Below are 27,674 nucleotides of genomic sequence, written 5' to 3'. Positions count from 1 at the left end.
ATGATGGTGCTGCAATGAGCGGAGTCTCCAGGGTTGTTAATAAATAGTTAACCTGTCTAGAATATGTCTTCATACATATGTCTAGCTACTTTCCGCTGCAAGATGTTGTTGATGTTATAGTATGTTATGTCATACTTTGAGTCTTAAGAGAATGGTTTTATATGATGTATAACTTGATTAATAATATTAATTAAGTTTTATGCTGTCTTTCATAGACTGTTTTCAATTGAGTATTAATGAATAAAAATGACGAGTTTTATTAAGATGAGTAAGTTTTACGGCTATAAATGACGCCCCTTTTCTTCCCCTTCTTCTTTAACCCCATCCCAAGTCGTGGATCACTCGGCCTAACTATCCCTAGTTAGGGCGGGCTGCGACATTATTAGATCGTTGTATAGTTGTGTTTATAGATTGAAAATGTATAAGTTGTTAAGTAGTATGATAGTATATTCATTTGTAATCAAAAGATAAAAATATATATGTTCACATCAAAAATTTAATTTAGAATATTAATTGACATATCATATTTTGATTAATTGTGAGATACTCATCTCAATTCTCAAATATTTAAATTACAAATAAATTTCACTCAATTACAATATTACATCGTTAAAATTATAAAATTAAATTATTCATAAACAATTATATAAAAATAATAATTCATATAAAATTCAAACGAACAATAAAAACTATGGCAGCCCAACAACCAACAATTCCAACTAACAAATTATAACAATTTGGGCCACTAATAAAACTAAATAAACAAAGAGCCCAAACTAAAATTATACTACTAACAAACAAACTAAAATCCAAACAAATGTAAAATCTAATCCTTTGCACCGCTTATTTCTGGTTTCTCCCTTCTCACTCTAGCATTGTTCTCCTGCTATATAACGCAGCTCTCTGTCTCTCTCTCACGTCTCCGGCCACTCTGTGTTGCCGTCGTCGTCGGCTTGCCCAACCCCTCGTCTCCCAATCTCCCTCATCACGTGTCGCCGCCTTCGCTCAGCCCCCTGTGGCCCCGATTCGTCCCCCCTTCTCAATCCTTGGCGCCTGCGTCTGCAACAGGTAATAATATATATATGTAGCTAAAAATAAAAAAAAACGTTGTTTCTTCTTCACAGTAGCTTCTTCCTTTTCAGCGTTTATTCCTCTTCACTTCATCATCTCGGTCGATTTGCTGCCAACGCCATCGAACCAACACAAGTTTTCTACAACAAAAAAAGAGAAGATTTTTCGAAAATATAGGACATAAGAATTACAAATCTAAAATTGCACAATGGAAAGATGAAAAATTAGCAGATAATGATAATCTATTTATAGATGGTAAATAGGGCTTAGTAGATTCAAATTCAAATTTGGGCTCCACAAATTGGAGCCAAAAGTGCATGGAATCAGATTACCCAGCAGATAAAGATGATCCAACATTGCTTTAATATTAGTATAGATTTCACAAATTCTCGATTTCTTTCTAATTGGCTCTCGAGAGATTGTTTTGGTTCAGCAGAAAGAGAAGAAGAAGAAAAACAATCCATAACTTAGGGTTCAATTTGGGGGAATGGCATCCGAGAAGAAGGCGTCGGAGGGCATAGCGTTGCTCTCGATGTACGGCGACGAAGATGACGAGATGGAAGAACTCGATGAGGAAGTAGAAAACATTCATGAAGATGGAATTCCCCCGCCGGCGTCGGATGCCGTCGCCGTGAACGAGAATGATGGTATTAGCGATTACGGCAATGAGCAAATGCAGCGGCAACAGGAAGAGAGAGGTCAATTCAACGACTATACTCCTCCAGCATCCGCGACTCCGCAGCAAAATCTCTTCTCGCCCCAAGAGCGGATGCAAGCACAACATTTTAGTTCGGATTTGAATAATGTTCAGAGCCAAAAGAGTCGACTGACTATTGTGGATTATGGCCATGAAGAGGGCGCGATGTCTCCGGAAGCAGAGGTTCTTATGTTTATGGCGTATTTTATTTTATTTTCTGAAATTAGGTTGTTAACTTATATATTTGTAGGAAGGTGAAATCATGGCAACTGGTCGAGTAACGTATGGAGAGCAACTTCAAAGTAGTGATGGTACGTGAAGCTTTTGATTATCTAAATAGGGTCGTCACTGTCTCCTGTAGCTTCTGTATTTATCCGAATTTTCTTGCATAAAATGTGTAGAACTCGATATAATGTCTAGGATTCTGATGTGGTGTAATATTGAAGTTTAAATCCCTAGCAAAATAAAAATCGTTAAACCCAACATTGTTTAGAAGTATGGTGCGCTGATAAATCAAATGGTTAAGAGTCTCTAGACTTCAACTGTATTGTTTTGTGTGTTCTTGATAGTCATAGTTATAACTTCAATCCTACCCTACATATTCTCTATAATGCATGTCTTGAGTTTCTTAAAACGATGTCCTTTTCTTTTGGTGTATGACTCGGGAAAAATTAGGGCAAGACAATATGACAATTGTGTGGTTCATTATATATTATGAATTTACTATGAGCCATTGACTGTGGAGTTCGAAAACTTCACTTGCTTTTACATGCAAGCTAAATAACATTTTGAAGTTTCTTTGATGTCTTTCCAACATTTGTTACAGTCACTGCTTGTGCTTTAGGTGAATCGCGAGAAAAGATATCACCAGGTATGGCTCGGCTTCCAACACCTAGCACTCAAGGTGCAACCCCCCAATCATTGGAGCCAGCTGATCAGCCCGAATCAGATGCCATGAATTATGCTACAAATGAATCAGAAGCTGCAGGGACTGAGGATGCTGTTATGGGTTCTGTCGAGGATCAAAAGGATGTCGATCCATTGGACGACTTTTTGCCCCCACCTCCCAAGGCCAAATGCTCAGAAGAACTACAAGTAAGCGCTTGCTCTCTACTTGAACAAAAACTTAAATGAAACTACCACTTCATGATTCTCTTATGCTAAGCAAGGTCCTGGCATTTGAACATTAATTAGCTGTGTATTCTGATGAGGCCTGTAATGCATGTGGTTTCATCACATGTAATAAGTAAAGCTACATAAGAAGGATGATTTTATTAGTGGATCATGAAAAATAAATTAATGTTAATGAGACAAGCCATAGTCTAAAGTTACTCTGAAATGTGCCTTAGAAATTCCTGCCTGGCAACCAATAGGTGAAGGGATTAGCTGTGATTCAGTGAAACTAAGCTTCTGGTTGGTGAATGTCAGAAACATTAACACTTTGCTGGTTTATCTCTTTACCTTGTATTATTTCAAACATAGTCTAAAGGTTGTCTGAAATGTGCCTTAGAAATTTTTTAGATTCTATCTTGTTCTGCTCTTGCATATTTCATTTTGGAATAGAGCATGCCTGCTGTCAATGCAGAAATTAAGACACCTAGGCAGAACAAGTGGTGTGATTGATAAATCAATATATTAATGTGCTGTATGTTCTCACATTTTGGTACTTCAATCTAGAAGACTACTGGAAGAAGCTTTCACTTAATATCTAAACCCTAATCTAGAATAGATTATTTATGTCATGCTGCAGAATCTTCTTTTTTCAGCTTTCACTTGATATCTATATTTTTATTTCTGATTTGTTGCTTCAGGAGAAGATTAGTAGGTTTCTTGCTCTAAAGAAGACTACTGGTAGAAGCTTTAATGCAGAGGTGCGGAATAGAAAGGAATATCGAAATCCTGATTTCCTGCTGCATGCTGTGACTTACCAAGATATTGATCAGATAGGATCCTGCTTCCGTAAAGATGTATTTGACCCTCATGGATACGACAAAAGCGACTTTTATGATGAAATAGGTTTGATTGCTAGTCTCCCCGATTTAGCTTACATGTATTCTCATTGTTAGCTGTCATGAGAAGAATTTAGAGTTTTATATGATTTTTCCCCACAAAAGACCACCTATGCCTAGATGGGTTTTTTGTTGGAGTGTATTTATCAAATCTTAAGCTGATATACATTGGGGGCATGAAGAAGTGAAAAATGAACTACTAATTATCTTACAATTAGCTCGAATTAATCTAATGCTTGTAAGATTAAGTAAATCAACATCGATTGACCACAACATTTTATGTGGAAGATGAAGTTGGATGATACCGTGGCCATTGAATACAATTTTAGGTTTTTGGTTATAAGTAAACATAGTCAAACCATCATGAGATATTTAATCGCTTATGAAATTTAATTGTGAGTGTTAGATCCCAGCTTCCTCTTGTTTGATTTTCGTATATAGTGCCTCTTTTCTCTATTAGTTATATTCAATGGCTATCTAAACACAGCTTTATTAGGAACTAGTTCTTGTGGATTTTATATTATACATCAAGTTCTAGACACGTTGCAGGTTTAAACCTGCCAATTTTCCATGGAAAATTAACCTGAAGTTTTCAATGCGTTGCCTCTTAAAATATGTAAATTATGTTCGTGGGGCTAGTTTGATCTGAAAATTGAATCACACAAAGAAACATTTCTAGAGTATAAGTTTTGTGGTCTTAGAATAAATTGTTGTTTCACTTTTCCGCAGCTGCATTTGTCTTCGTAAGCAGCAATTCATGATCAAGAATCAAAGATTTTTTCTTGCACAAGAAGTCCATATACTTATTGCTGGTTCCAGTTCCACTGAGATAGGCACATCACTATCATTTCCTTTTTGCTCCTTTATTATTCCCCTCATGCAAAAGAATCACAGGTTTGATATGTGTCTGCCACATGTATTCATGTGCAAATTGGTTCATGGACATGATATTTTTCTGTTGGAGGCGGGTAATTGTTTTTTTGAGATGTTGTCTGCTTTGTTCTTACTTCTTAAGTGCATTTACATCACGCGGCACCTTGAGTAATAGTGTAATTATGATAATAAGTTTGTATAGGCATCTATACTATTATCATGATTATAGTTGTCACCTAATAACTTTCAGAATTAAATTATTGCTTGTATATACTGTTACCATAAACTTGTGATGGGTGAATTTGTCAGAAGATTCTTTTCCACTTGAGATAATTATGGGTTTGAGAGATTTTGGGGCCTTCATGCAGTGTCTAGTCACAAGGGTCTTTTCCATGATATTGGAAAAAAAGAAGTCCATTCCGCTTATACAATGATGGATCTGAGACATTGCCTACTATTATGCACTTAGCGTTTGTCTATGTCTTATTGTTTTACTAACTTTGGTTGTTACTTGTTAGTCGTTCTTTTGAATTTTGCTGGCTGATTGTACAGTTGCTGTTGATTTTATCATATTAATTTTAATTGCCGTTTTTCCTTGGGGAAGAGCAACCATATTATCTGTTCTGATATTTCCCTTTTGATTGTGCAATTAGAAGTTGACATGAGACGGGAAATGGAAAGGAAAGAGCAAGAAAGGAAAAAAAGTCAGAAGTTAGAGTTTACTCCTGGAGGAGTACAACCGGGAAATGTTCTTCCTACATCAAAAATCAACATACCAACTCCAGGTACCCGTCTTACTCTTCGGCATGTATTACTCTGTGACTTCCGCTTGATGGTTTAGATTTTTATTTTAGCCCGTCTTCTCGGGATTGACTGTTGTTTCTGGTGTAGGAAATGTACCACCAGCTACTTCAGACGGCGGCATGGCTCGGGATGGTAGACAGAACAAAAAGTCAAAATGGGATAAGGTTTTGTTTTATTGGAAATGATTTGCAGCTCTAAAGCTTATTATGTGTTTGAGATAATCAATTCAATTTCAATGTAATGGGTTTCAGGTGGATGTTGACCAAAAGAGTTCTTTGACCGCTCAAGAAAATCTTTCTGCTGTTGGTGCTCATGCAGCACTCCTATCTGCCGCTAAAGCTGGTAGTGGATACTCAGCATTTGCGTAAGTCGTCCTCTGAGAATTGGGAGTTTTTTTTTCCTGTATTATCTCCATGTATTATTCCCTTTACGTTAATCTGCTCTAATTGGGAATGAGTTTTAAAATGTGTACATTGCATGATCCCTTCAGTCATTGGTTTTTGTTCAGTTGTGTTTAGGTGCTTGGGTGTTAAAAGATACATTTACAATTACAATGCCTTTGCATTCTGCAATATTCTAGTATTTAGGTAACGAGTCAAATTTGGTTTGATGACAGGCAACAAAGAAGGAAGGAAGCAGAAGATAGACGATCTAGTGATAGAAAATCGGACAGAAGATAGTGAAGTTGTCCTTTTTGATGATAAGGCCTGGACTTCCATATTAACCATAAGGATCGGCTAGTCACGAAGATTTCAAGACCGCATCCTATCTTCAGAACATACGTTATACGCATGGTCATCGGCAAGTTTTAGATAACATCACTAATGGATCGTATATACTTGAAAGTTGTACACTCAGGATAATCGACATATAGTGAAATGCTTGATCATGTGTTGTCTCTATTCGGAACAATTTTTGGGGCGGGATAGTTCAGTGAGTGTCAGGTAACGTTTTGCTATTTAGTTTTTCAACGGTTGTTGATTTTGTGAAATTTATTGCCTTGGTTTATATAATCTTTCGTGTGTTTTGTGTCATGATGAGTTGTAATTGGTTCTATATCCATCTTGTGTCACTGTCAGCAGTCAAATGCCATCATTGATGATATGGAATCAAAGCAGAAAAGAAGACCAATCTCATCAATCTCCTACTTTATATTTATTGCTAGTTGTTTACATTTTTTTTTTTAACCTTAGTGCACACTCTTTTTCTACCAACTGTGAAGATGTCCGCTCTCTTTCTCTTTGCCTTTAAATAAGAGTCCGAAGTTGGAGGATCAACGTAAGGAAAGTTGCTCTTTTGTTTCTAATTATTATGAAAAATATGAAGAGTTTGCAATATTATGATAGTAATGGAAAATTAAACAAAGCGGAAAAGCAAGTTTTACATCATTTTGTTATGCATTGAATTTTAAAATATAATACTCCCTTTATTTTTCTTTTTTGTCTATCCTATAAGGAGGGTGATAAATAATTTACTCATTTGAATGATCAGATGCATGCTTGAGTTATCGATCACATGTTCAATCATGCATCTCAAATACCTAATTAAATTGAATAATTTTATCAATCATGCCTTATCACTCAAATCAAACACCTACCAAAAGTATGCACAATCCATTTTTGAATATGACACCACCGTTATTATGACTCACTATTATTTCTCTACTCCATTCACAAAAAATGGACAATTTCTCATTCACAACGCATTTTTCTAATACTCCATTTGTCCCACTTATTTTGGCACAATTTTCTTTTTAATTTGTTCCATTTATAATGACACTTTTCAAAAATAGTATGTGATCTCTAGCTTCTCTATACACATAAAATAAATGGACCCTATCCATTTTATACTTTTAACCCTTTATTTTTAATCTTCATGTCCAAAACATATGTATCAAGATAAAATGAGATGAAAAGAGTATTTATTAAAATTTGTGCTGAACAAAATATTCAAATCTTCAGAACTTATTCAGGTTCAAGACTTTTTTGTCAAAATGACACGTACTCGAGTACATAGAAAAATATTATGTAAAAATTGTACTCCCCTAATATCAACTATTTATACACAATAATAATTGAAACCTCAATTTCTCCCAATTACTCTTCATTTTAAAATAAAAATAAAATTGCGCGCAGTTTCTTGATGATCTTTCTGCTTTAAGTATTGTACGATATAGTCTGAATAAATTCAATTTGTATGGCATAACGCGTGTCTATGCTGGCGACCCGTAATTTTCATAATGATTCAATTATAGTGGTACGAATACCATATGTACTCAAAATCCAAAGAAACACTGCCCAAAATGTCATGATTGATTTGCAATATCGATGCCATTGCTGGTTTTACCATTTTCACATTTAAATAAGAAAAGAAAAAAATGACAAAGTGGAGTAGCATTAGTGAGCCACTTTCTTTGAATTGTTTGTTGGGCTGAGAGAGAGGAGGCTTAAATTCGTCACCACCATGCAGCACTCCTTCCTCGCCGCCTCCACACCCACGTACCCGATCCGTGGCACCAGATGATCGAATCCGGAATCCCTCAGATGAACGAGGCTCACCGTTCCGTCGGCGGGATCGAACGCGCGAATTAGGGCTTGGACATCGACGAACACGGTGTCACAGATGTCGAGCATACTCTCGAGCGTCTCCGGCAATATTTCCCCGTTTGAGGACCCGATCGTGCCGCTGGACCTGCGATGAGAAATGGGCGTGGAACGCCGTCGTTTTGGAGGACTCGAAAACGGAGGGGGATCGTGCGACGGAGTAGGCGAAATCCGGGCCAACTTTTGACACGAAGGTGGAGGGGATGGCGACGCCGTCGAGGGACTCGGCGAGAACGACGCCGTCCATGAGGACGTCGTCGCAGTAGTTGCCGACGACGTAGCAGGAAGTGAGGCCTTGATTTTCGATCATTTTTTGGGGGAGGGGGAATCAGAGGCGTTATGAATATAATTTGCACTGATCAAAATCTATAAATTTGCATTTTCGCCATATATCTGTGCAATTATATGTATTATAATATCCGTGTAATGATTTTTATTGACTGTGCAACTAAAAATCACTATTAATGAGACGGTGTTTAATTAATTAAGAATGTTAGAAATTACTTAACTAACCTTTTAATTATTTTAAAAGAGAAAAAACAGCCCTATCTAATTAATCCCTTACTAATGAAGCGTGTTTTTTAAGTGATTTAATCCTAACCACTAGATTTAAATTTTAAAAGGTCAAGATTAGTTCATAGTTCTCATTTCAATAGAAATTTTTATCAGAACCTCTTCTTATATATATATATAATGAATTAATTTATTCTTCGTAAACTCTTTTGAGTCTAATTCTTCTTTTGTCAGAACAGTAAAGTACAACTGTGGATGGATCAATATTGAAATTTCCATTAATATTAGCCCCAAAAGTACATGTATAATAAGGATAGAATTTATACGATGAATTAATATAATCATGCAGTATTCTAATATTATAATGATTAATATATTCTTCTTAATATATACATTATTATTTTACACAATTGTCCTTAAAATTAAATACATAATAGAGATATAATAAGCTATATATATATATTTTATAAACATGTCACTTTTTATAGTTTTAGTATTTATATAGATAAGATATAGATTACAAAGGAATTTGTAATTATTTAATTCTACACCCTCTTAAAACCTAAACAATCATGTAGCATGTTATATTTAAAAACATATTCTTCACACAACCAAACATCACAATTATCCACACACACACACTAAAAAGAGCCAATAAAATAATCTATATAATATATAAAACACCAGTTTAACGTAAACTTTTTCCCACCAAATTTTCTCTTTCTTCATTTTTCTTTTTCAATTTTGCTTCTTTTTTAAAAATCATCAATTTTAATTCATAAAAATATATTCAATATGGATGTTAAACTAAAGATAACGAAAAGATCTTTAATTTGATGTAAAAATTACAAAAAATAAATTTAAAATAAATAAGTTATTATCATTTAAAGTCATAAATTTATTTCTTTTTCTCTCTCCTCTCTCATCTATCATCTTTTCTCTCCTAAATCCATTCTTTTGAATTTCACGGTTATATCTTTTCCCTATTTCATTCCCTTTTCTTTATTAATTTAATTTTATTTTTATAGTATTTTTATTAGACATCATTTTTAATATTTATGCGACTAAAAAGATTAAACTTATAATTTGTTCATTTTAGAACTCTTTAGCTTAAAAGTAAATTTTTAAAGGTGATATTTAGATTTGTATAAATTTATAGGAGTAAATCTTAGAATATTATATGATACATAATGATACTCATTATCATTTACTTGCTTTTGATATTTGATGATTTTTATATTTATACACAATATCAATTATATTTACTTACATTTAATATGTATATTTATTTATTTAAAATATCACTCACTTTTAATATTAGTCGTGCATCGCACGAGCGGGCGTACTAGTAATAATAATAATAACGAGTGTATCACATAAGTGCAGTGCTATAATGATGATGGAACAAGAGTTTGGCATTTCATCTGATCTTCTTATAGTGATACTAACATCCAACATTTCAATTTCGCTCACAAGCATATCAAAGGTTATATATTTGGCAAAATCAGACATAGGGACAATATTGCATATTTGTATGAGCAGTAGTTCACTTGTGTTGATGAAGGGATCACTGTAATAGTTGTAGAGTCAGCAGCAGCCATCTTCTCTGGAAGTTGAGAACTTTAACAGAAATGCTTGCTTGATATCAGAAGCTTAGTTTACTTGTCCTACCCTTGCCTAGTTTAGAAGCTCAATGGATATCAGAAGTGTCGGGATTGAGAAAGGAAAGTGCTGCTGTCACTGTAATGTTGAAAACCAAAGCATATCCTAGTAAAGCAGCTACTCCAAGCCAATACCAATAACCATTACTGGGTAAACTATGAATCTGCAGAATCATATTTCCAAGCTGACCTCTGTGATATCAAGTTCAATAAATACAAGCAAAAAGTAAAATTGACATATTATCTATTTGGACTCTGCCACTGATCAAATCATTGCAGGATCTTACCTCCATCCATCTTTTAGCAGTATTGCTTGCTGCCCATAGGACAGTGAAGACACCCAGAATGCCCACAACCACCATGGTTTAATCATCTCTAAAATAGAAGGTCATCACCAAGTATAAAACAACCAGGTAAATGTTTATGATGACAAACAATGCTTACCCTTTGGTAGAATATATCCACCTAACAAAAAGATTATCAATAATGCAGCTGAACCAAAAGTATTAGCAATGATGATATCACTTGCCAATGCAGCCATTGTCCTGAAGAGCCCCAATGCCATTTGGTGCACAGAAAAGAGTACAAACATATAACGCAAAAACCTGAAACAAATAAAATGACACGATGAGCTTTGGAAATTGAATTTATAAGTCTACAGGACAAACCTTCCAGCCTCAGGACTAAATCCTACAGCATAATATACTACACAAGACCATACCATAGCTTCAATCACAGAGTATGAAGCTCGGTAGAGACCATGCCCATGCAGGATGAAAAAGATTATCTCTCTGCTTCTACAACACTGGAAGTCTAAAAATCATAAGTGGCAGCTCAGAAAATCCATTGATAAACATATTGTGGCACTTGGAAATATGAGAGAGAAAGAGAGTATATTTCGAAATATCTACCTCGAAAATACAGAGGAAAAAAAAACAACACTAAAACTAGAATCATAAATATGTTTCTTGTGTTCAAAATGGCAAAAGGTTACAATTGATCTTGTTGGCATTCTCGGACTGGAAACGAGTGCCATGAGGAAGTCCTCGTGATCTATAGGCTTCACAAACACTAGTTCTCCGTTTAGCCACTCGTGGCCGAGCATTTTCAACCTCCTTCGTTGGAGCTCATCCTTAACTGCCTAGAAGGAAATTGTAAAGTACAACAACCATCAGCAAAAGAAATAGTCAAGTAGCAATACAAGCATAATGCAAGATGCCTAATATCATCAAAGGATTCCCTATTTTGGGTGAATTTTTAGACCATTGATTTCTTTCTTAATTCCTTAACTCGAACAATTTCAATACCAAACCAAGTAGATGAAGTAACATTACATCTAAATCCACGAGTAAAACACGAAATTGAAGACAGGAGATGAAACATGCAAACGATTATACATTGTTTGTGTATTTGCATACGAGTAAATGAAATTTGCAAATATCATCACACGATGCGGACCAAGAAATAGATGTACATGAACAAAGAGCTAAAGGGCCTTGAATTATACAAACTAAAGAGCTAAAGGGTTGGGCAATTGATCGGTGGCAACGCGTGGAGGAATATAGCAGTGGTGGCGAAATGATGAAAAGTTCGTGGAATCAATCCGTAAATTCATTTGGTAACCAATCTAACCCAATTGTCTAGTCCGTTTCAATTTTGAGTTATAGTAACATTTTTTAATTTTTGGATTTTGTGGGTCAAGTTATAAGTTTTGGGCTGTATTGTCACTTTCTCACGTGCTCGAAGACCAAATGGGATCCTCTGTCCCAAAATATAGTGTGTACCACGTGTACCACTCTTCATTTCTTTATATTTATAAATTATTTTTTATTCCATTTTAATTTATTATGCTTTTATATATTATAAAGATAATTAACAAGGGTTCACTCATCTATTTAGGGTTTATAATTATTTTTTTATATTTATTTGAATTAATAATAGATTATTTGGGTTCATTAATTCAAAGTTAGGGTATATAATTTTTTAAATTTTAATTTTTCAATGATAAATACTAATTAGAGTTTATAATAATATAATAATTTTTATTTTTATAAAAAACAATTTATAAAATAAAGAAATGAAGAGTGGTACACGTGGTACACACAATATTGTGGGACAGAGGATCCCATCTGCTCGAAGACAAACTCGACTAATTTTGTAATTTCCCTCATTTTCCATATCAATTAATCTAGTCATATACATAATGCCCCTAAATTTATACCAAATTAGTTCAGTTTTTTAGGGACTAATTCAGCTACTAATTATCAATTTTCATGACTAATGTACCTTTTTACAAATTGACGGTTGAATTTGAATTTGGAAGATTTTGTGTTTCTTTTTTCCTTTTTCTACATAATTAGTTTAGAAATAATTTTTTTTTTAATTCTCGCTAATCTTAACAATATCTATGCATCAAATTTTTGGCATTGGAAGTAATTATGCTATTTTATTTTCTTTTTTTATTATTAAAAAGCCAATTTTCTTATTATTAAATCAAATTTCGATCAATTAAATATGAATACAAACTCTGTTGATTAAGCTTAGCTAAATAATTTTCTCAATCCTGCAAGGGTTATTATTAAAAAATAGCATGGACTTTGACTTCATAGTGATTTTTTAATCCAAATTTATAAAAATTACAAATAAAGCCTAAATTTATCTAGATTGTTCAGCTTATAACCTGAGTTAAAATTTCATTCGCAAACGTACTTATTTCACTTAAGAGTTTAAATTTTAATGTGATTTACAGTTAGACAGTTGTAGCGGACATAAAGATAAAAAAAAATATAATGCCATTTTTTTTTTATTTTCAAGTCAGCTTTCGACGAGCCATATCAACCCTCAGTTGGCCGAAATTTTGATTTGGGCTATAAACTTAACAACGTAAATAAGTTTAGGCTATATTTGTAATTTTCATAAATTTAAGATTAAAAAGTCATCATTCCCTAAAAAAAAAAGATTAAAAAGTCATCATGAGATTAAAGTTCGAAATATTTTAACACTCTCTTAAAAAAAATATTATGTTTTCCACTTCTCAATATAACTTCTTGATTTTATTTCTCTCTTTTCCTTCAATATTTTTCAATTACATAAATAAATAATTACTTAGATTATGTAAAAGATTATAATTTCTATATACACATAATTTTATTAATATACATATATACACGTACACACAATATTATCGCATTTCATTATTTAGATTGTAGAGGCTAAAATCTATAATTGAAGTTGACGTCTGCACGTCCGGATAGATTGGGCAATAGCAACCTGTCAACACAAGAATACGTAAGAGCCCTAGGTTGAGCACTGGGTGGGGGTGTCAACCGTAGAGCCTCCGACGCTCAAGTCAGTAACGGAATAGAAAAGCGGAATTACAAATGAAATTAAATGAGAGAAATACAGGTTCGAATTCGTGATTCTTCCAAGCTGTCGACGGCGTTGAAGGGCGGAAACGGTGACATCGAGTTGTGATAATGGAAGGTGAGAAGCGGAGACATGCCAAGTTGGCTATTTCCGGTTCGGAAGAGTATTCAGCGTGGTGGCATAGTAGAGAGAATTCAAGAAGTAGCGAGCAAGTAAGATTTTTCGTGTCCCCTCTTTATGACCTAGTCGGGCTGTTTATATAGTGGTCATCCAGCCGCTAGGGTTTATACAGTCTGGCCCCGTTCAAACCCTTTTCTCCCAGGTTGTTGCGATTTGGGCGGGATCTTAAAGTTTTACCTTCTGACTGCGTCAGCTTGGCGGAAGACGTCTTTTAGGGTTTGCGTCATTTGACGGCTGGGTTTTGTGACCTTGTTAGTTAGGTTGATGGTAACCCTTAGACTGGATGCGAGATATCCTGCTTGGTGGTCGATTTCAAGTTGTTGTATAGCTTTTCGGGCTAGATGGGCCAACCTATTTGACTACTTGGGCTTTTTAGGGTCACGCCATATTAGGAGTCAAGCTTGATGGATTGTCTTTATGGGCTCAGGCTGAGTGCGAATTACTCAGCCTGACTGCTTAGACAAGTTGGACTTGAGGTGAGATAGTCAACCTGGGTCGGTCCAGGTAGGTCTTGCAATAAGTATAACCTAACTAATCGAGCCGGGCGAACAAGTTTTCTTAAGTAATTCGGCTAGCCTTGTTATCGATCCAAGTTGGTTCTAAATTTGTCGGATTGGATGGGCCGAGTTGTTTGACTTATTGGGCCAGCTTGGAATGTTAATTGGGCTTGAGCCAAGTTGACAGATTTTGCCCACTACATTTAGCCCCCCACTCTACAATTAGAAATTTCTAATTGGAGAGTTAATTGATTATAGTCATTCCGTATAGGTGGACTTGTAGGATATCGGGCTGTCTCGGTTGGTAGAGCCAATCATTGCATTGACCGACTACTGTATTGTCAAGATGAAGGAGATTGCAAAATTAGCTTGCAAGTCGGATGCAAATTCTCCTTAGTTTGGCGTGAGACTAGTGTATTTGCAATTTGGACATATGTTAATCGATTTGTCAAGTTGAGGAAGATATAATCGGATCATGTCTTTTTTCTAGTTCGTTTGACAATATTGCACTAGGTAAAAATGTACATATATAACTTGGCTTACCAGCTTGTAAAAAGTACCACGAGAGTAGACAACATGGATCAGTTTGAATTCTAAATGTCAAGTTGTAAATACGTGAGCCAGGTTGGAATTCACAATTAAAACTGTAATTTATTTTGATTGTGAATTTATAGATTTGGTTGTAAATTCAAGAATATTAAGTTGTGAATTCAAGAACATTAAGTTGTGAATTCATCGACCTGGTTGTGAATTTTTAAATCTAGTTGTGAATTCATAAATGTATTCTTAAATCTAGTTGTGAATTCATAAATGTAGTCGTGAATTCAAGAACATTAAATTGTGAATTCATAAATTTGGTTGTGAATTTAAGAACATTAAAAAAATTATTTGCTCCCTCTCTGGAGCACGAACAAAATTATTCATCTTAAAAAAAAAACGGAAATCCAATAGTCCAAATATGAAATTCTTTCGTGGATGAAGGGAGTAATTTTTATTCATGACTAAAAGGTTTGATATTCATTTTGATCCAATGATCAATTACAGTATCTGAAACCCGTTTAATTAAGTACATTAACTTCAATTTTATTCTGTGCATATGATTTCTTTTAGAATTTCAGATTGTAGTACTATAAAAATGTTTCATTTCAAATTCATTTGATTCTATCACATAAGAGTAATAATTCAACCTGCAGTGCAATCTTGTAGTATATTATTTCTGCTGATCTTATATAATTGCATGTTAACCTTCTCAAATACATAGATTATTTTTCCTTTAAATTTTCTTGTGCAAAACTACTCTCTACATTATTGCCATGTCAAGAGTTGGGATATGTCCCTACTAGATTATCCAACAAGAAACCAATAAACAACTATTTCAAACATAAATCAATAAACCTTCATTACAACAAATCACAGAAGGCCTTGCAACACTTCCAATACAGGTGAAAAAATGATTTTTTTGTAGAAAATCATATCAGCATTTGATCTGTTTTGGAAAAACAGTCTCTCTATGTTTCTTCTGTATATATGTATACATGAACAGCTCCTGCTTCAGTAAGTGTATTTACATTGGAGCAAGATGATTATCTGCTTGTGTTAATTTCCCCTGCATCCACCTCCTCAACATTTCCACCGATGCTTTTGGTTGATCCATCGGAACCATGTGGCCCGCATCATGCACCTTGAGGAACGTGAGAGGCCCGTAGCCCTTCTGCTGCCCGGCCTCAGCCCCGTCTACAGAGAAAGGCGTAGTGGCAGCTGCTGCAAACTTCTTCTGTCCAGACCATTCCATGGCATGCACCCATCTCGAGTTCCCTATCCATGTCAAATCAAGTGTGTTTTTCAGTGGTTTATGTGTTTAAGAATAAAGGTGAAATGTAAGAATCTTTACCTAGCCAATTGCAGATGAGATCATACTCTCCTGCATACACCAGCAGCTTGATTCCATCCTCCAGCATTGCAGGGATTCCTACTTCAAGATTCCTCATCCAGTCCATCACCATAGCCTCGTACACCGTGGAGCTACAAGACACGAAGTCTATGTCTCCGACACCAAGAGCGTCTCTCACTGATCTGAGGGGTTTTGAAATTTGAATCACACAATGCTTCGATTTCTACAATATACTCCAAAATTAACCTCCAAATCTCCTTCACCAATGACCTCCAAATCTCATCAATCGACGAGCTCTATGCCAACGGAAAAAATCCTCCCCATTCAGATCAGAAACACATCTCCATTGAAGCAAATCGATCAACTTTGATTTAAATATGAAGCTAGCGATTCGACTTTGATTTGAATTTGGACATGAATTTGAGAAACCATCAATACCAAATCTGGACGCCGGTGAAGACTTTCATTTCTCGAATTCGGTGCTGCTCATAGGAGGATCCCGCGGCGCCGCCGCCTTTGCTACTGAATCAGTCGTTGTTGATCGAGGAAGTGCTCAGGCCTGCTGGGATGTTCTGTTCCTTCTTCGAGCGTCGCCAGTTCTTCTCCGGCGGAGGCGGCGCAGGGATGAGCGTCGCCAGTTCTTCCTCCGCGCTCCGACATCGTCGCGGATGTTTCCACGATCTCCTCCGATTTAGATTGGCTAGCAGAGAGCCGCGCCGTCGTCGTCGATTCCAATCTGCTACTTCAGCGATGCCCTCGGCGACAGAGTCTCCTCGCCGCCACCGCCGCCGCTCGATTTCGGCGGATCTGCATCCGGTAATTTTCCTCCGCGCTCCGACATCGCCGCGGATATTTCCACGATCTCCTGCGATTTAGATTGGCTGGCAGAGAGCCGCGCCATCGTCGTCGATTCCAATTTGCCCGATCAGGATTCTATAAACTTCCATCAAGTTCTTAGGGAAAGAAGGCGAAATTCTCCGGTTGACGCCGCTGCCGCAGTGAAGAAAACTCGCGACCGCGGCGATCTGAGCTCGAAGGGAGGGAGGGAGAGAGAGAGAGAGAGAAGGGGGAAGGGAGTACCGTGGAGAAGAGAGAGAAAGAGAGTGGAGAGAGAGAAGAGAATGAGAGATGAGAAAGATGCCTGGAGAGAAATAGAGAGTACCTATATTTAAAGAAGGGTATTTCTGTCTTTTCAATCAAAAAGTGGACAGTTTTTATTATTTTTATCTTAGTGGACAATTTTTATCTTTACAATATGAAAGTGGATAGTTTTATATATTAACTCTATATAAAAGAGGAGTTTTTTTCCTTTATATTTTACCTTTTTTTTTTCTCTTTCTTCTCCCGTCAATTTTTTTCTCTATTTTTATCTCTATTTTTTTATATAAAATAATTCTTTTCTAAACATCCTCACATTTAATTTATGCACAAATATTTAATATGCATATTATTTATAAGTTCATGACAATTTTTTTTTTTTTTAAATTTGTTACAACCAAATAAAGGAAAAAACCCACTCACACTCTAGCTCCTAAGGTGACTCGAACCCCCGACCTATTGGTTGGAGGGGAAGCGTCTTACCAACAGACTGCGCTTCATCGTCAAGTTCATGACAAAATTTTTAATATGGTATAAAAATTATCAAAAATAAATTTAAAACAAATAAATTATGAAAATTTAAAATATTTTATTTTCTCTCTCTTTGTTAAAATTTTACAACTTTTTATTTATGTTTGTGTATGAAAATATTTATTTATTTGTTATGACGTGTAATACTCTATAATAATAATGTTTAATGTTAATTTTTATTATCAAATAATTTAGAGGAATTGATGTGTTTATTTTATTTTTAAAATATATTTTACATTTATTTATATTTTAATTCTATTTAATATTTATACTTAATTATTTAAACATGTCGTTTAATTTCGATATTCGTCGTTTATAGCACGGATGAGCGTACTAGTTGGAGTAAAAAAAAAAAGTATATATCCTAATTGGATTAAATAAATCCTAGAACTGAAGGTCGCCGCCGCTGTCGTAAATGGCGTAAACACCGGACTCGGACGGGAAGTTTCCGTCAGAATCGGAGGAAACCGTCACCGACTCAGTCTCCGACAACTTCTGCAGCGCGGAGACGACGAGGCCGGGGCGGCGGCGCTTCGCCGGCGATCTGTGCTTGAAGGATGCGGAGTGGAAGAAAGCGGCGGGGTTGGGAAGGGAATTGAAAGAAAGAGCGGGGGCATTTCTGGAATTAGAAAAATTGGAAAGCAGTCGAAGAGAGTAAGGAGAGTGTGTTGGAGATGAGAGGTTTAAAGCAGCCATTTTTGCGAGCGTTCTGATTTACAGATGAAGTCTAGTCTCCGATATATCAGGCGAAGTGCTGTGGCTCTTCTCCGGTGTTTAGTTATCCGGTATTGTGCAGTGATTTCTAAAGTCGAAAATTACAAAAAGTGACTCTTATTTTCCTAAAATTGCATTAGTGTTGCATGGATTGCGCTGAATCATGGGCCTTTTCTTTGCACTAGTTACACTTACATCTCGCTATTTAGGCCCATAAGACAGAACTGGCTAATAAGTATTAACACAAAAATTGATTTATTTATTTTTTCAATAATTGCAATTAAATACACAAATTTTCACTCTATTCTGAATTTGTATATAAATTAAAATATATACTTCTAAATATATGAACTTTCAATTGTTATAACTTTTGGCATAATTATCATTTTTTATCGAATTAATATCATAACGATAAAAATGAAGTGATAAATTGATGTCATAAGTACTAACTAAAGTTGTCCCCAAGGAGACATCAAGCGGTGCGACCTCCTGTGTGTGAACAGTGAGGTCCCGGGTTCAAACCCCACTGTTCCCCCTCCCCAACTCCCCCAAGTCAAAAAAAAAGTACTAACTAAAGTTACGTAAACATCTAACTTCATCCTTTTAATACGTCTGGCGTATAAGTCATGTAGACATTTCATGCTTTCACCTAACCAGTTGTGTAGTAGATTACTTTTTCGGGGAGGGGGAATTAATTATAGTTTATAACTTGAATTTCAACGGATTTTAGTTTATAGCCTCAAATTTGATTTATTTTTTGCATAGCCTCAATTTTAAGAAATTATTTAATTATGACTATAATCATACCAAAATTATTATTATTCTTTATTAAAAATTACACCTAAAATAATGATCAATCGTAATTATTTTACATTGAATGATTTCCAACAGTAGGTAGTCTATCATCATCGATCACCGATGTGGTCAAAATTAAACTTGAAAATTGGCGCACTTACACTAACTTTTAGGCATGACTCTGACCACGTCGGTGGTCCGATGATGATAGAGCTACCTATCGTTAAAAATCTCATTCAGGTGTATAATATATTAAGTGTAATCATGACCATAATTAAATAATTTCTTAAAATTTAAATTATATCAAAAATAAATTAAAGTTGAGGCTATATATAACCATTTTGGGTAGTAACTTTATAGTATTACTATTAAACTTGGTTATTCTAATGATAAATGACATCTCAACTTCCTCCCACACTATTGTCATCCAACAATAGAAAATTCCTGTAGAAGTTGAAGGGTCGATTCAAAAAAATTTATCATGCAAAGTTACAAAAAACTTGGCAATCAATTGATCCAATCGATGGGTTTTAATTTTATGTAATCTACCAATTTGAACAAAACTGGCAAACTGTTATGATATCAATATAATTTTCTTCTCATTAGGATTTATCTTCCCATTATCCAATCCTATTTATGTCGAACAATTTGACAATAAATTCAACTAATTTGAAAGAAGAATACACCAAATCAATATTGTTACTTTAAGTGCAAGTCATGTGATTGTGAACTGGCAAGGATCCCAAATATCAACTATGTTTCCCTGTCTCTATCAGTAGTTGGACCAACCAAGTAGCCCCTGTTTGCATACAAAAGAACTCTTAAAATCTTGCAATATTTGATTCATTAATTAATCTCAAGAAACTAATCAACTATGCCTTTGGCTTCACTTCTAATCAACTTCACATAAAAATATCTCTTCAAACAACATTTCATCACTACACAACTTGTTCTGCAATGGCCAATTTCAAAGGAAATCTGCCATTTTCCATACTCACCATCGCAATCTTGGCTTTCGTCGCGCTCTTGTACACTGAAAGATTAGGTTCTCTATCTTCAAGAGCCCTTTTCAGGTTCAAGCCCTGCGCCAGAAGTAACGCTGGTGAGAAAAATCTGTTTTCACCTCAACATATCGAAGTGGTTGAGAGTTATTACATCATAGTATAGTTTGTTTCGTTGATGTTTTAATCACAATCTACATGCCCTTTGCAGTTGAGAAATTAGTGGATGTCAATGGCTTGAGTTACGAAGGTGATGAATTGTTCGATTTTGATCCTGATCAATGCAGCCTGCATCATGGGAAATGGGCGTTCAATCGCTCCATCGAGCCCCTGTATTCGGACCAAACATGTCGATTTTTGGACCGGCAGGTCGCTTGCGTTAGGAACGGTAGGCCGGATTTGGATTATATGTACTGGGAGTGGCAGCCCGACGGCTGCAGGCTGCCGAGGTAATATACCATTTTGGAATAGAAGATCTCATCCGAATTAAGGGTGGGGGGTCGGTGCAATATATAGTGTCAAAATTGGTATATTGTATATCGTAACGAAGCCTTCAGTATCAAAAATCTCATATTGATATTTTATCGAAGAACATTTTAGTATACTATATAGATTGGCATGCAAAAATTTCGGTACGAACTATATCAAATCCAAATATGTACCATCTTTTCGGTATTGCGGTATTTATCGATATCATTTTCATGGTATACCAAAATTACTAATATCAAAATTACTGGTATTTAATGTGTAATTATGAGCATGGGTAGAGCTAGGGTTGGGCAGGGGTCATCTCCGTTGGAATATTTTCGTAATCCAAATATGTACTACCATCTTTTTAAAAGGAGTAGGAATATTTTCGTAATTTTATAAATATATTATAAAAAATAAAAAATATATCATTTTTATCTCCGTTGTTATTAAGTTGATTTATTTTACATTGTGATTGACATGCAAGTTTTAGAGTTGAACTGATTTATTTTCATGAAATGAACACATAATTAATTTATGCATATCATGCTTGGAGCCTAGAGATTTATTTTTTAAATTTTATTTTGAAAGCTATTTCATTTTGCAAAATTTTATCCATCTTAATTTTTTGAAGTTGTTTTGTATGAACTTGAAAGACAGTTCAAAATGTGACATTATAAGTAGTTATTATTAATTTAATTTAACTTTGAATTTAATTGTTAATATTATTGAAAAAAAGAAAAAATTGGACCCTCCCGAACTAAAAATCTGGCTCCACCACTGATTATGAGTATATATATACGGCAGACGGTCCACGGTTTGATACGATAAAGGTATTGCACGTCGTTACTTTACCTCAAATTATAGTATATAAAAAATTTCCATATTTTCCATGATACTATAAACGTGGCATACCGAATTTTCGGTATTTTTGAAACTAGAGTTCATTCGAAAAAACGAATGTATCATATAAAATTTAATTTATAGGTTTGATCCAAGAATGGTGCTGCAGAAACTTAAAGGGAAGAGGCTAATGTTTGTAGGGGATTCACTGCAGAGAGGGCAATGGCAATCCTTCGTTTGCCTCGTTGATTCTGTGATACCGAAAGGGAAGAAGTCGATGAAACGAGGTCGTTTGCATTCTGTTTTCAGAGCTAAGGTGATTTAGAAGTAAACTTCAGACATCATCTGCAAGAAAAGAATTGTGTTTGTGTGCATTAATTTTACATTTTTCTTTTTGTTCAGGAATACGATGCCACAGTGGAGTTCTATTGGGCTCCTTTCCTCGTAGAATCCAACACAGATATTCATATAATAGCAGATCCAAAGCAGAGGATTTTGAAGGTTGATTCAGTTGAAAAGCATGCCAAACACTGGTTAGGCGTCGACATCCTCGTCTTCAACACTTATGTTTGGTGGATGAGTGGCCTCAAAACTAAGACATTGTACTATTATTATTACAAATTTACAAACCTCTCTCCATCTCTCTCTCTCTAGATCTCTCCCTCTCTTTCTCATGTGCAATCCTACGCGCAGATGGGGTTCGTTTGCGAACGGAGCAGAAGGGTACGAAGAGCTGGAAACACACGTTTCCTATACGTTAGGGCTCAGAACATGGGCAAATTGGGTGGATTCAAACGTTAATCCCTCCAAAACACGAGTGTTCTTCACAACCATGTCTCCTTCACACCACAGGTGAATTTAGGCCTAATTAAGGGGTGTGGTTGGTTGAACTTAATTATAAGCTCTTTAAAACACTTTATAATTGTTTCAAAAAAGTACTTTATAATTTAAAAGTTTATAAACTCTTAATTTTTCTTTTGACAAAATAAGTCACTAAACAACTTATAATTGTAAAAGAAAACATCTTTTAACTTTTTAACTCAGTTGTGTGCCCGTCTTGAATTGGAACTCAACATTAGGACAAACAACTCTGAGGCTTAGCTCTCAACCACATCTTATTTATTCATAATTTTATAAACAATAATCATTTTATTAAATGATATTACTATAGTTTTTTTTTCCAACACATACTATAAATTTTCGGAGCTTATAATCTCTACAAAATAAATTTTGCCAAACACCCCCTACCTACGTGAACGAGATCTAGTGTCCCAGAATGTGCTACCGTCTCTCATTATTATTTATTATTTTAATAATATTGTTTATAAAAATAAATTTTATTATAATATTATGAACTATTCTTAATTTAAAAAAAAAATTAATTTGCAAAAATATATATAACATAACTTTGAATTTATCAACCTATTATTAACTAATCTATATAAAAGATGAGTTTTTTCCCTCCATATTTTCCCTCTTTTTTTTTCTCTTTCTTCTCCCGTCAATTTTTTTCTCTATTTTTATCTCTATTTTTTTTATGTAAAATAATTCTTTTCTAAACATCCTCACATTTAATTTATACATAAATATTTAATATGCATATTATTTATAAGTTCATGAATTTTTTTTTAATATGCTATAAAAATTATCAAAAATTTAAAACGAATAAATTATGAAAATTTAAAATATTTTATTTTCTTTCTCTTTGTTAAAATTTTACAACTTTTTATTTATGTTTGTGTACAAAAATATTTATTTATTTGTTATGACGTGTAATACTCTATAATAATAATAATATTTAATGTTAATTTTTATTATCAAATAATTTAGAGGAATTCATGTGTTGATTTTATTTTTAAAATATATTTTATATTTATTTATATTTTAATTCTATTTAATATTTATACTTAATTATTTAAACATGTCGTTTAATTTCGATATTCGTCGTGCGTAACACGGATGAACGTACTAGTTAGAGTAAAAAAAATAAGTACATGTTTTAATTGGATTAAATAAATCCTAGTTAACCAAAATAAATCAAAGCATATAAAATTGAAATTGAAAAAAATACTTCATCCGTTCCGTAAGAGTGTATCACATATGGGGTGACGCGAGTTTTAAGAAAAGGTTGGTAGATAAAGTATTGAGTGGAAATGAGTGGTTGTGGTTGAATTTATTGTGGGGTTATATAGAAATGAGTGGTTGTGGTTAAAAGGAAAAAGTTGGGTCATGTCCCAAAATGAAAGTGATACACTTTTATGGGTCGAACGAAAATAGAAAATGTGATACACTCAGGGCCGGCTCTGAGGGCGGGCGGGCATGGGCGACGGCCCAGGGCCCCAAAAAATTGAGGGCCCAATTTTTTAATATATCTCATTAATTATAGGCTTTATGTATACTAAAAAATATTAGATAACATAATTTATTGTCAAAAATTCAAAGTTCAATTTAAAATCAATTTCAAATTAATTTGATGATAATTTTGTAACATAATTTTGAGGGCTCAAAATTTTAAATATATCTCATTAATTATAGACTTTATATATACTAAAAAAAAATATTAGGCAATATAACTTATTGTCAAATTTATATTATATTAAAACTTCAAAGTTCAAATCGAAATATAAAATTATGCTGACAATGCCAGTTACTGACTTACTGTTCTAAAATGAGCTTCTTAAATTTAAAATTGTTGAAAACGTATTTGAGATCGTCAATGTCCCTAGAGAGATTGAATGATTTGACAATATCTATATACATATATAAAAGTTCAATCACTTTCAAAAATAGTAAGTTAGTTTTCCTACCAAAAATCACCTTACTATTTTTAAAAATAATTTTTTCTTTCTATATTTTTTATCAATCTACTCTAGATAATAATAATAATAATAATAATAATAATAATAATAATAATAATAATAATAATAATAATAATAATAATATTCATACAAAAACATACTAAAAATTTAATAAATGTAAATCATATTAGAAATTCTATTTTTAAGTTATATATATATATATATATATATATATATATACATATAATTATTTATCTACAAATTTATATTTTAAGCTAAAGAGTTCTAAAATGAAAAAATATAAATTTAATCTTAGTAACTGTATTAAATTGTTATAATAAAAAATTTAAATATAAAAATAATACTATATAGTAAAAATATAAAAAAAACAGAATAAAATAAACAGTCAATTAACGCCTCAAAAAAATATATATTATGAAATGCAAATAAGTAAAAAGTAATTAAAAGTTCCAAAAATCCTTTCAAAACTAATAGAAACTTTGAAAGAAAAATATCTAGATATTTGGGTGGAAATTTTTTAAATAGATAATAATAATCGTTAGTTAAAAAGGTTTTGTCAAGATCTTGATCATTCATTTTATATCCTCCCATTATAAAATGGTTTTATCTTCATTTTAATGCTATTATCTTTATTAGAGCTATTTTATATAATAATATAAGTAACTTATAGAATTTTATTTTCTAAATATAATAGTCTAAAAAATATATTTTTTTTACCGTGCATTGCACGGGAGTAATACTAGTTATGTATAGAAAAAGAGATTAAGAGATTTTAGATAACATGCAACTAAAAATGCTAGATGAAGTCATTTTTTATAAGTAATGGAAAATTTTATTTTTCAATATATTGAGGGCCCTTTTTTATAATTTCGCCCAGGGCCTCATTTTTCTCAAGACCGGCCCTGGATACACTCTTACCGTCTTACTGGACGTACCGAGGGAGAATAAAAAATTTAATAGTACAATATCAAATATATACGGTACACTTGATCTTAAGTAATGCTCTCTAAAACACTTCAGTCTAAGAGAGAGAAACATGAAGTGTTTGGTGATCTTTTTGGCCTGCATTTGATTAGGCCTGCCGATTGGGGCCATGAAAACGGCACGAAGTGCTTCGACGAGAGGCAGCCGGTGGCGAAGAAAGGACACTGGGGCAGCGGCTCCGACAAGAGGATGATGGGCGTGGTGGGCGGCGTGGTAGCGAGGATGAAGGTGCCGGTGACGGTGATCAACATAACGCAGCTGTCGGAATACAGAATCGACGCGCACACGTCGGTTTATACTGAGTTGGGAGGCAAAGTGTTGACGGAGGAACAAAAGGCTGATCCCTTGAATTATGCAGACTGCATACATTGGTGTTTGCCTGGACTTCCTGATACATGGAATCAATTACTCTATACACATTTGATGTTGTAACGAGAATTAAACACACACGCGCAGAATGTATATGACAGGAAGAGGAATTTGAATGATTTTGTGATTAATGCATGCAAGAGTTTGGCAGCAACACGTTACCTGAGCACAAACTCACGTTTAGGGGGGTGTATTAGTTCAAGATTTTTATAGATTTCTGCAGACTTTTAAAGTCTGGGTGTATTCGTTCAAGACTTTTAAAAGTCTATGAAAATCTGGATGTATTCGTTCAAGACTTTTAAAAGTCTTTTAAAGTTTGGGTGTATTCGTTCAAGACTTTTAAAAGTCTATAACAATTTGGGTGTATTTAAAAATCTACGGATTTTATCATTGAACTGATTTCCATGGATTTCATTCAAAAAATACACATGAACAAATCCGAGCTCGAACCACGAGAATTCAAATCTTGAGAGTTTCCAACGCTCGCTGGGTACAGCGGACGCGGCTGAAGAAGCCAGCGCCGGCTGGCACCTAGCGGCCGCTGATGAAGGAACGATGACCGCTGGACCCTAGCGGGCGCTGGGTGTCCAGCGCTCACTGGAATCCAGCGCTCGTTGGGTTCTTGGTATGTATTAGCAAACTCGGTGAGATAAATAGCAGCAAAAATCTCACTCCTACGTGTCTCAGCCACAAGTATCTTCATTCTCCCAAACCATTCAACATTTCTGATTCAATTTTATAACACTCACATTACAAAGAGAGACAGAGAGCTTCCTCACTTTCTAGAGCTCTGGACTACCCATTTACGTTGCCATGCAAATTCACTTCTAGTTCAAGTGTTACTGCTTCAAGAAATAATCTTAGATGCCCAACAAATAACACCCCATCAAAATCCTTCTCGAAGAGAGCTATGAATTTTTTCTAAAAAATTATACACTCATAGCTCTACTTTCATAATGAATAACAGACAACTTCTTCAACTCAGACACGAGAAATTTATACATTATGGAGTTTAACATCCCATCAACACTCATAGCTCTACTTTCATTTCTCCTCTTTCTCATCCCGTTTCTTAAATCGCGACGAATCTCAAAATTCGCAAACAGTTACTCACACATCCCAGGTCCCAAAACCCTCCCTCTCATCGGAAACCTCCATCTCATGCTACGCGCCACCGTGCCCCACCACATGTTCAGAGACCTCGCCGCCAAACACGGCCCCCTTATGCACCTCCAGCTGGGCGAGATCCACTTCGTCGTCATCTCATCCGTCGACTTCGCAAAACAAGTGGTGCGAACCCACTACCTCAATTTCGCCAACCGCCCCCGCGGGCTGGTGGCGGAGACGCTCTCCTACAATTACACAGCGATAGTCTTCACCCCCTACGGCGACCACTGGCGCCAGCTGCGGAAGATCTGCACGCTCGAGCTCCTGAGCGCGCGGCGCGGCGCGACGTGTGCAGTCCTTTCGCCACGTAAGAGAAGAGAGCATGAATATGTGCGAATGGATAGCTTCTCGTGTCTGAGTTGAAGAAGTTGTATGAGTTGAAGAAGTTGTCTGTTATTCATAATGTATCCAGCGGTCGCTGGAACCCAGCGCTCGCTGGGTATCCAGCGATCATGGTCTCCCAGTGGGCGCTGGGTTCCTCTCTACCGCCCGTTGAATCCCAACGCTCGCTGGATTTGTGGATTTCAAATCCGTAGAAATCACGTCAAATTCTTGGTAATTCATTAAAAATCCAGGCAGAAATTCATTTAAAATCATAAAGAATCTGAGAGAATTCTATAGACTTTTAAAATCCACGGACTTTTAAAATCTACAAAAATCCTGAACGAATACACCCCCCTTAGTCTCGATGCTAATGCTATTTTTTTCTGGTTTTTATAT

General features: G+C 34.8%; 6 protein-coding genes and 1 pseudogene across 14 annotated transcripts; 3 read left to right on the top strand and 4 right to left on the bottom strand.

The window, feature by feature from the left end:
- The first annotated feature begins 827 nt into the window (after positions 1-827).
- On the top strand, positions 828-6,594 carry LOC131002633 (uncharacterized). 9 transcript variants are annotated; one of them, XR_009094367.1, is made up of 10 exons: positions 830-1,068; positions 1,505-1,951; positions 2,019-2,079; positions 2,613-2,863; positions 3,580-3,784; positions 5,304-5,435; positions 5,542-5,618; positions 5,706-5,818; positions 6,071-6,398; positions 6,537-6,594. XR_009094367.1 is itself a non-coding variant. In XM_057929095.1 (9 exons), the coding sequence occupies exons 2-9, from the start codon at positions 1,559-1,561 to the stop codon at positions 6,132-6,134; spliced, it is 1,311 nt and encodes a 436-aa protein (XP_057785078.1). In that variant the 5' UTR covers positions 828-1,068; positions 1,143-1,558; the 3' UTR covers positions 6,135-6,488. The 9 variants fall into 9 exon arrangements, 7 of the variants coding, with proteins under 7 accessions (XP_057785078.1, XP_057785083.1, XP_057785082.1 ...); XR_009094366.1 differs by having other exon boundaries at positions 2,595-2,863; XM_057929095.1 differs by lacking the exon at positions 6,537-6,594 and having other exon boundaries at positions 828-1,068; positions 1,143-1,951; positions 2,595-2,863; positions 5,307-5,435; positions 6,071-6,488.
- A 1,130-nt stretch (positions 6,595-7,724) lies between these two features.
- LOC131002632 (inositol 3-kinase-like) lies at positions 7,725-8,446 on the bottom strand (annotated as a pseudogene).
- A 1,814-nt stretch (positions 8,447-10,260) lies between these two features.
- Positions 10,261-10,967, bottom strand: LOC131002626 (ABC transporter G family member 31-like). The gene is made up of 4 exons (XM_057929086.1): positions 10,900-10,967; positions 10,676-10,836; positions 10,519-10,606; positions 10,261-10,423 (listed from the first exon to the last, which is right to left on the bottom strand). Exons 1-4 carry the CDS (start codon positions 10,953-10,955, stop codon positions 10,261-10,263), a joined length of 468 nt encoding a protein of 155 aa, XP_057785069.1. The 5' UTR covers positions 10,956-10,967.
- A 4,680-nt stretch (positions 10,968-15,647) lies between these two features.
- LOC131002625 (serine carboxypeptidase-like 48) lies at positions 15,648-17,066 on the bottom strand. Its single transcript, XM_057929085.1, has 3 exons — positions 16,920-17,066; positions 16,166-16,388; positions 15,648-16,089 (listed from the first exon to the last, which is right to left on the bottom strand). Exons 1-3 carry the CDS (start codon positions 17,064-17,066, stop codon positions 15,839-15,841), a joined length of 621 nt encoding a protein of 206 aa, XP_057785068.1. The 3' UTR covers positions 15,648-15,838.
- Positions 17,067-18,178: 1,112 nt separating this feature from the next.
- On the bottom strand, positions 18,179-18,490 carry LOC131002623 (bifunctional monothiol glutaredoxin-S16, chloroplastic-like). The gene has a single exon (XM_057929084.1). The coding sequence runs from the start codon at positions 18,488-18,490 to the stop codon at positions 18,179-18,181; it is 312 nt and encodes a 103-aa protein (XP_057785067.1).
- A 1,659-nt stretch (positions 18,491-20,149) lies between these two features.
- Positions 20,150-25,943, top strand: LOC131002631 (protein trichome birefringence-like 3). The gene is made up of 6 exons (XM_057929092.1): positions 20,150-20,405; positions 20,516-20,753; positions 21,760-21,931; positions 22,018-22,217; positions 22,309-22,467; positions 25,511-25,943. Exons 1-6 carry the CDS (start codon positions 20,261-20,263, stop codon positions 25,848-25,850), a joined length of 1,254 nt encoding a protein of 417 aa, XP_057785075.1. The 5' UTR covers positions 20,150-20,260; the 3' UTR covers positions 25,851-25,943.
- An 849-nt stretch (positions 25,944-26,792) lies between these two features.
- On the top strand, positions 26,793-27,317 carry LOC131002622 (salviol synthase-like). The gene has a single exon (XM_057929083.1). It carries the CDS (start codon positions 26,793-26,795, stop codon positions 27,315-27,317), a length of 525 nt encoding a protein of 174 aa, XP_057785066.1.
- Positions 27,318-27,674: the final 357 nt, after the last annotated feature.

This window comes from Salvia miltiorrhiza, unplaced genomic scaffold, assembly GCF_028751815.1.
Source record: "Salvia miltiorrhiza cultivar Shanhuang (shh) unplaced genomic scaffold, IMPLAD_Smil_shh fragScaff_scaffold_156_1, whole genome shotgun sequence".
Taxonomy (NCBI): Eukaryota; Viridiplantae; Streptophyta; class Magnoliopsida; order Lamiales; family Lamiaceae; genus Salvia; species Salvia miltiorrhiza.
The sequence above is the reverse complement of the archived record's forward strand: the minus strand, read 5'-3'. Positions and strand labels throughout refer to the sequence as shown.

Excerpts from the sequence above, each read along its gene's own strand:
- LOC131002631 (XM_057929092.1), top strand. The coding sequence starts at position 20,261 with ATGGCCAATTTCAAAGGAAATCTGCCATTTTCCATACTCACCATCGCA. Across the intron at positions 20,406-20,515 it reads CTGCGCCAGAAGTAACGCTG|TTGAGAAATTAGTGGATGTC; the intron begins GTGAGAAAAATC and ends TGCCCTTTGCAG. Across the intron at positions 20,754-21,759 it reads GACGGCTGCAGGCTGCCGAG|GTTTGATCCAAGAATGGTGC; the intron begins GTAATATACCAT and ends TTTAATTTATAG.
- LOC131002622 (XM_057929083.1), top strand. The coding sequence starts at position 26,793 with ATGGAGTTTAACATCCCATCAACACTCATAGCTCTACTTTCATTTCTC.
- LOC131002626 (XM_057929086.1), bottom strand. The coding sequence starts at position 10,955 with ATGGTATGGTCTTGTGTAGTATATTATGCTGTAGGATTTAGTCCTGAG. Across the intron at positions 10,607-10,675 it reads TGGATATATTCTACCAAAGG|AGATGATTAAACCATGGTGG; the intron begins GTAAGCATTGTT and ends CTTCTATTTTAG. Across the intron at positions 10,424-10,518 it reads CTGCTAAAAGATGGATGGAG|AGGTCAGCTTGGAAATATGA; the intron begins GTAAGATCCTGC and ends TTGATATCACAG.
- LOC131002633 (XM_057929093.1), top strand. The coding sequence starts at position 1,559 with ATGGCATCCGAGAAGAAGGCGTCGGAGGGCATAGCGTTGCTCTCGATG. Across the intron at positions 2,864-3,579 it reads AATGCTCAGAAGAACTACAA|GAGAAGATTAGTAGGTTTCT; the intron begins GTAAGCGCTTGC and ends TTGTTGCTTCAG. Across the intron at positions 5,436-5,541 it reads AATCAACATACCAACTCCAG|GAAATGTACCACCAGCTACT; the intron begins GTACCCGTCTTA and ends TTTCTGGTGTAG.
- LOC131002625 (XM_057929085.1), bottom strand. The coding sequence starts at position 17,066 with ATGGCGCGGCTCTCTGCCAGCCAATCTAAATCGCAGGAGATCGTGGAA. Across the intron at positions 16,389-16,919 it reads AGGAGACTCTGTCGCCGAGG|AAATCGAAGCATTGTGTGAT; the intron begins GCATCGCTGAAG and ends AGTATATTGTAG. Across the intron at positions 16,090-16,165 it reads TCTCATCTGCAATTGGCTAG|GGAACTCGAGATGGGTGCAT; the intron begins GTAAAGATTCTT and ends TGACATGGATAG.
- LOC131002623 (XM_057929084.1), bottom strand. The coding sequence starts at position 18,490 with ATGGCTGCTTTAAACCTCTCATCTCCAACACACTCTCCTTACTCTCTT.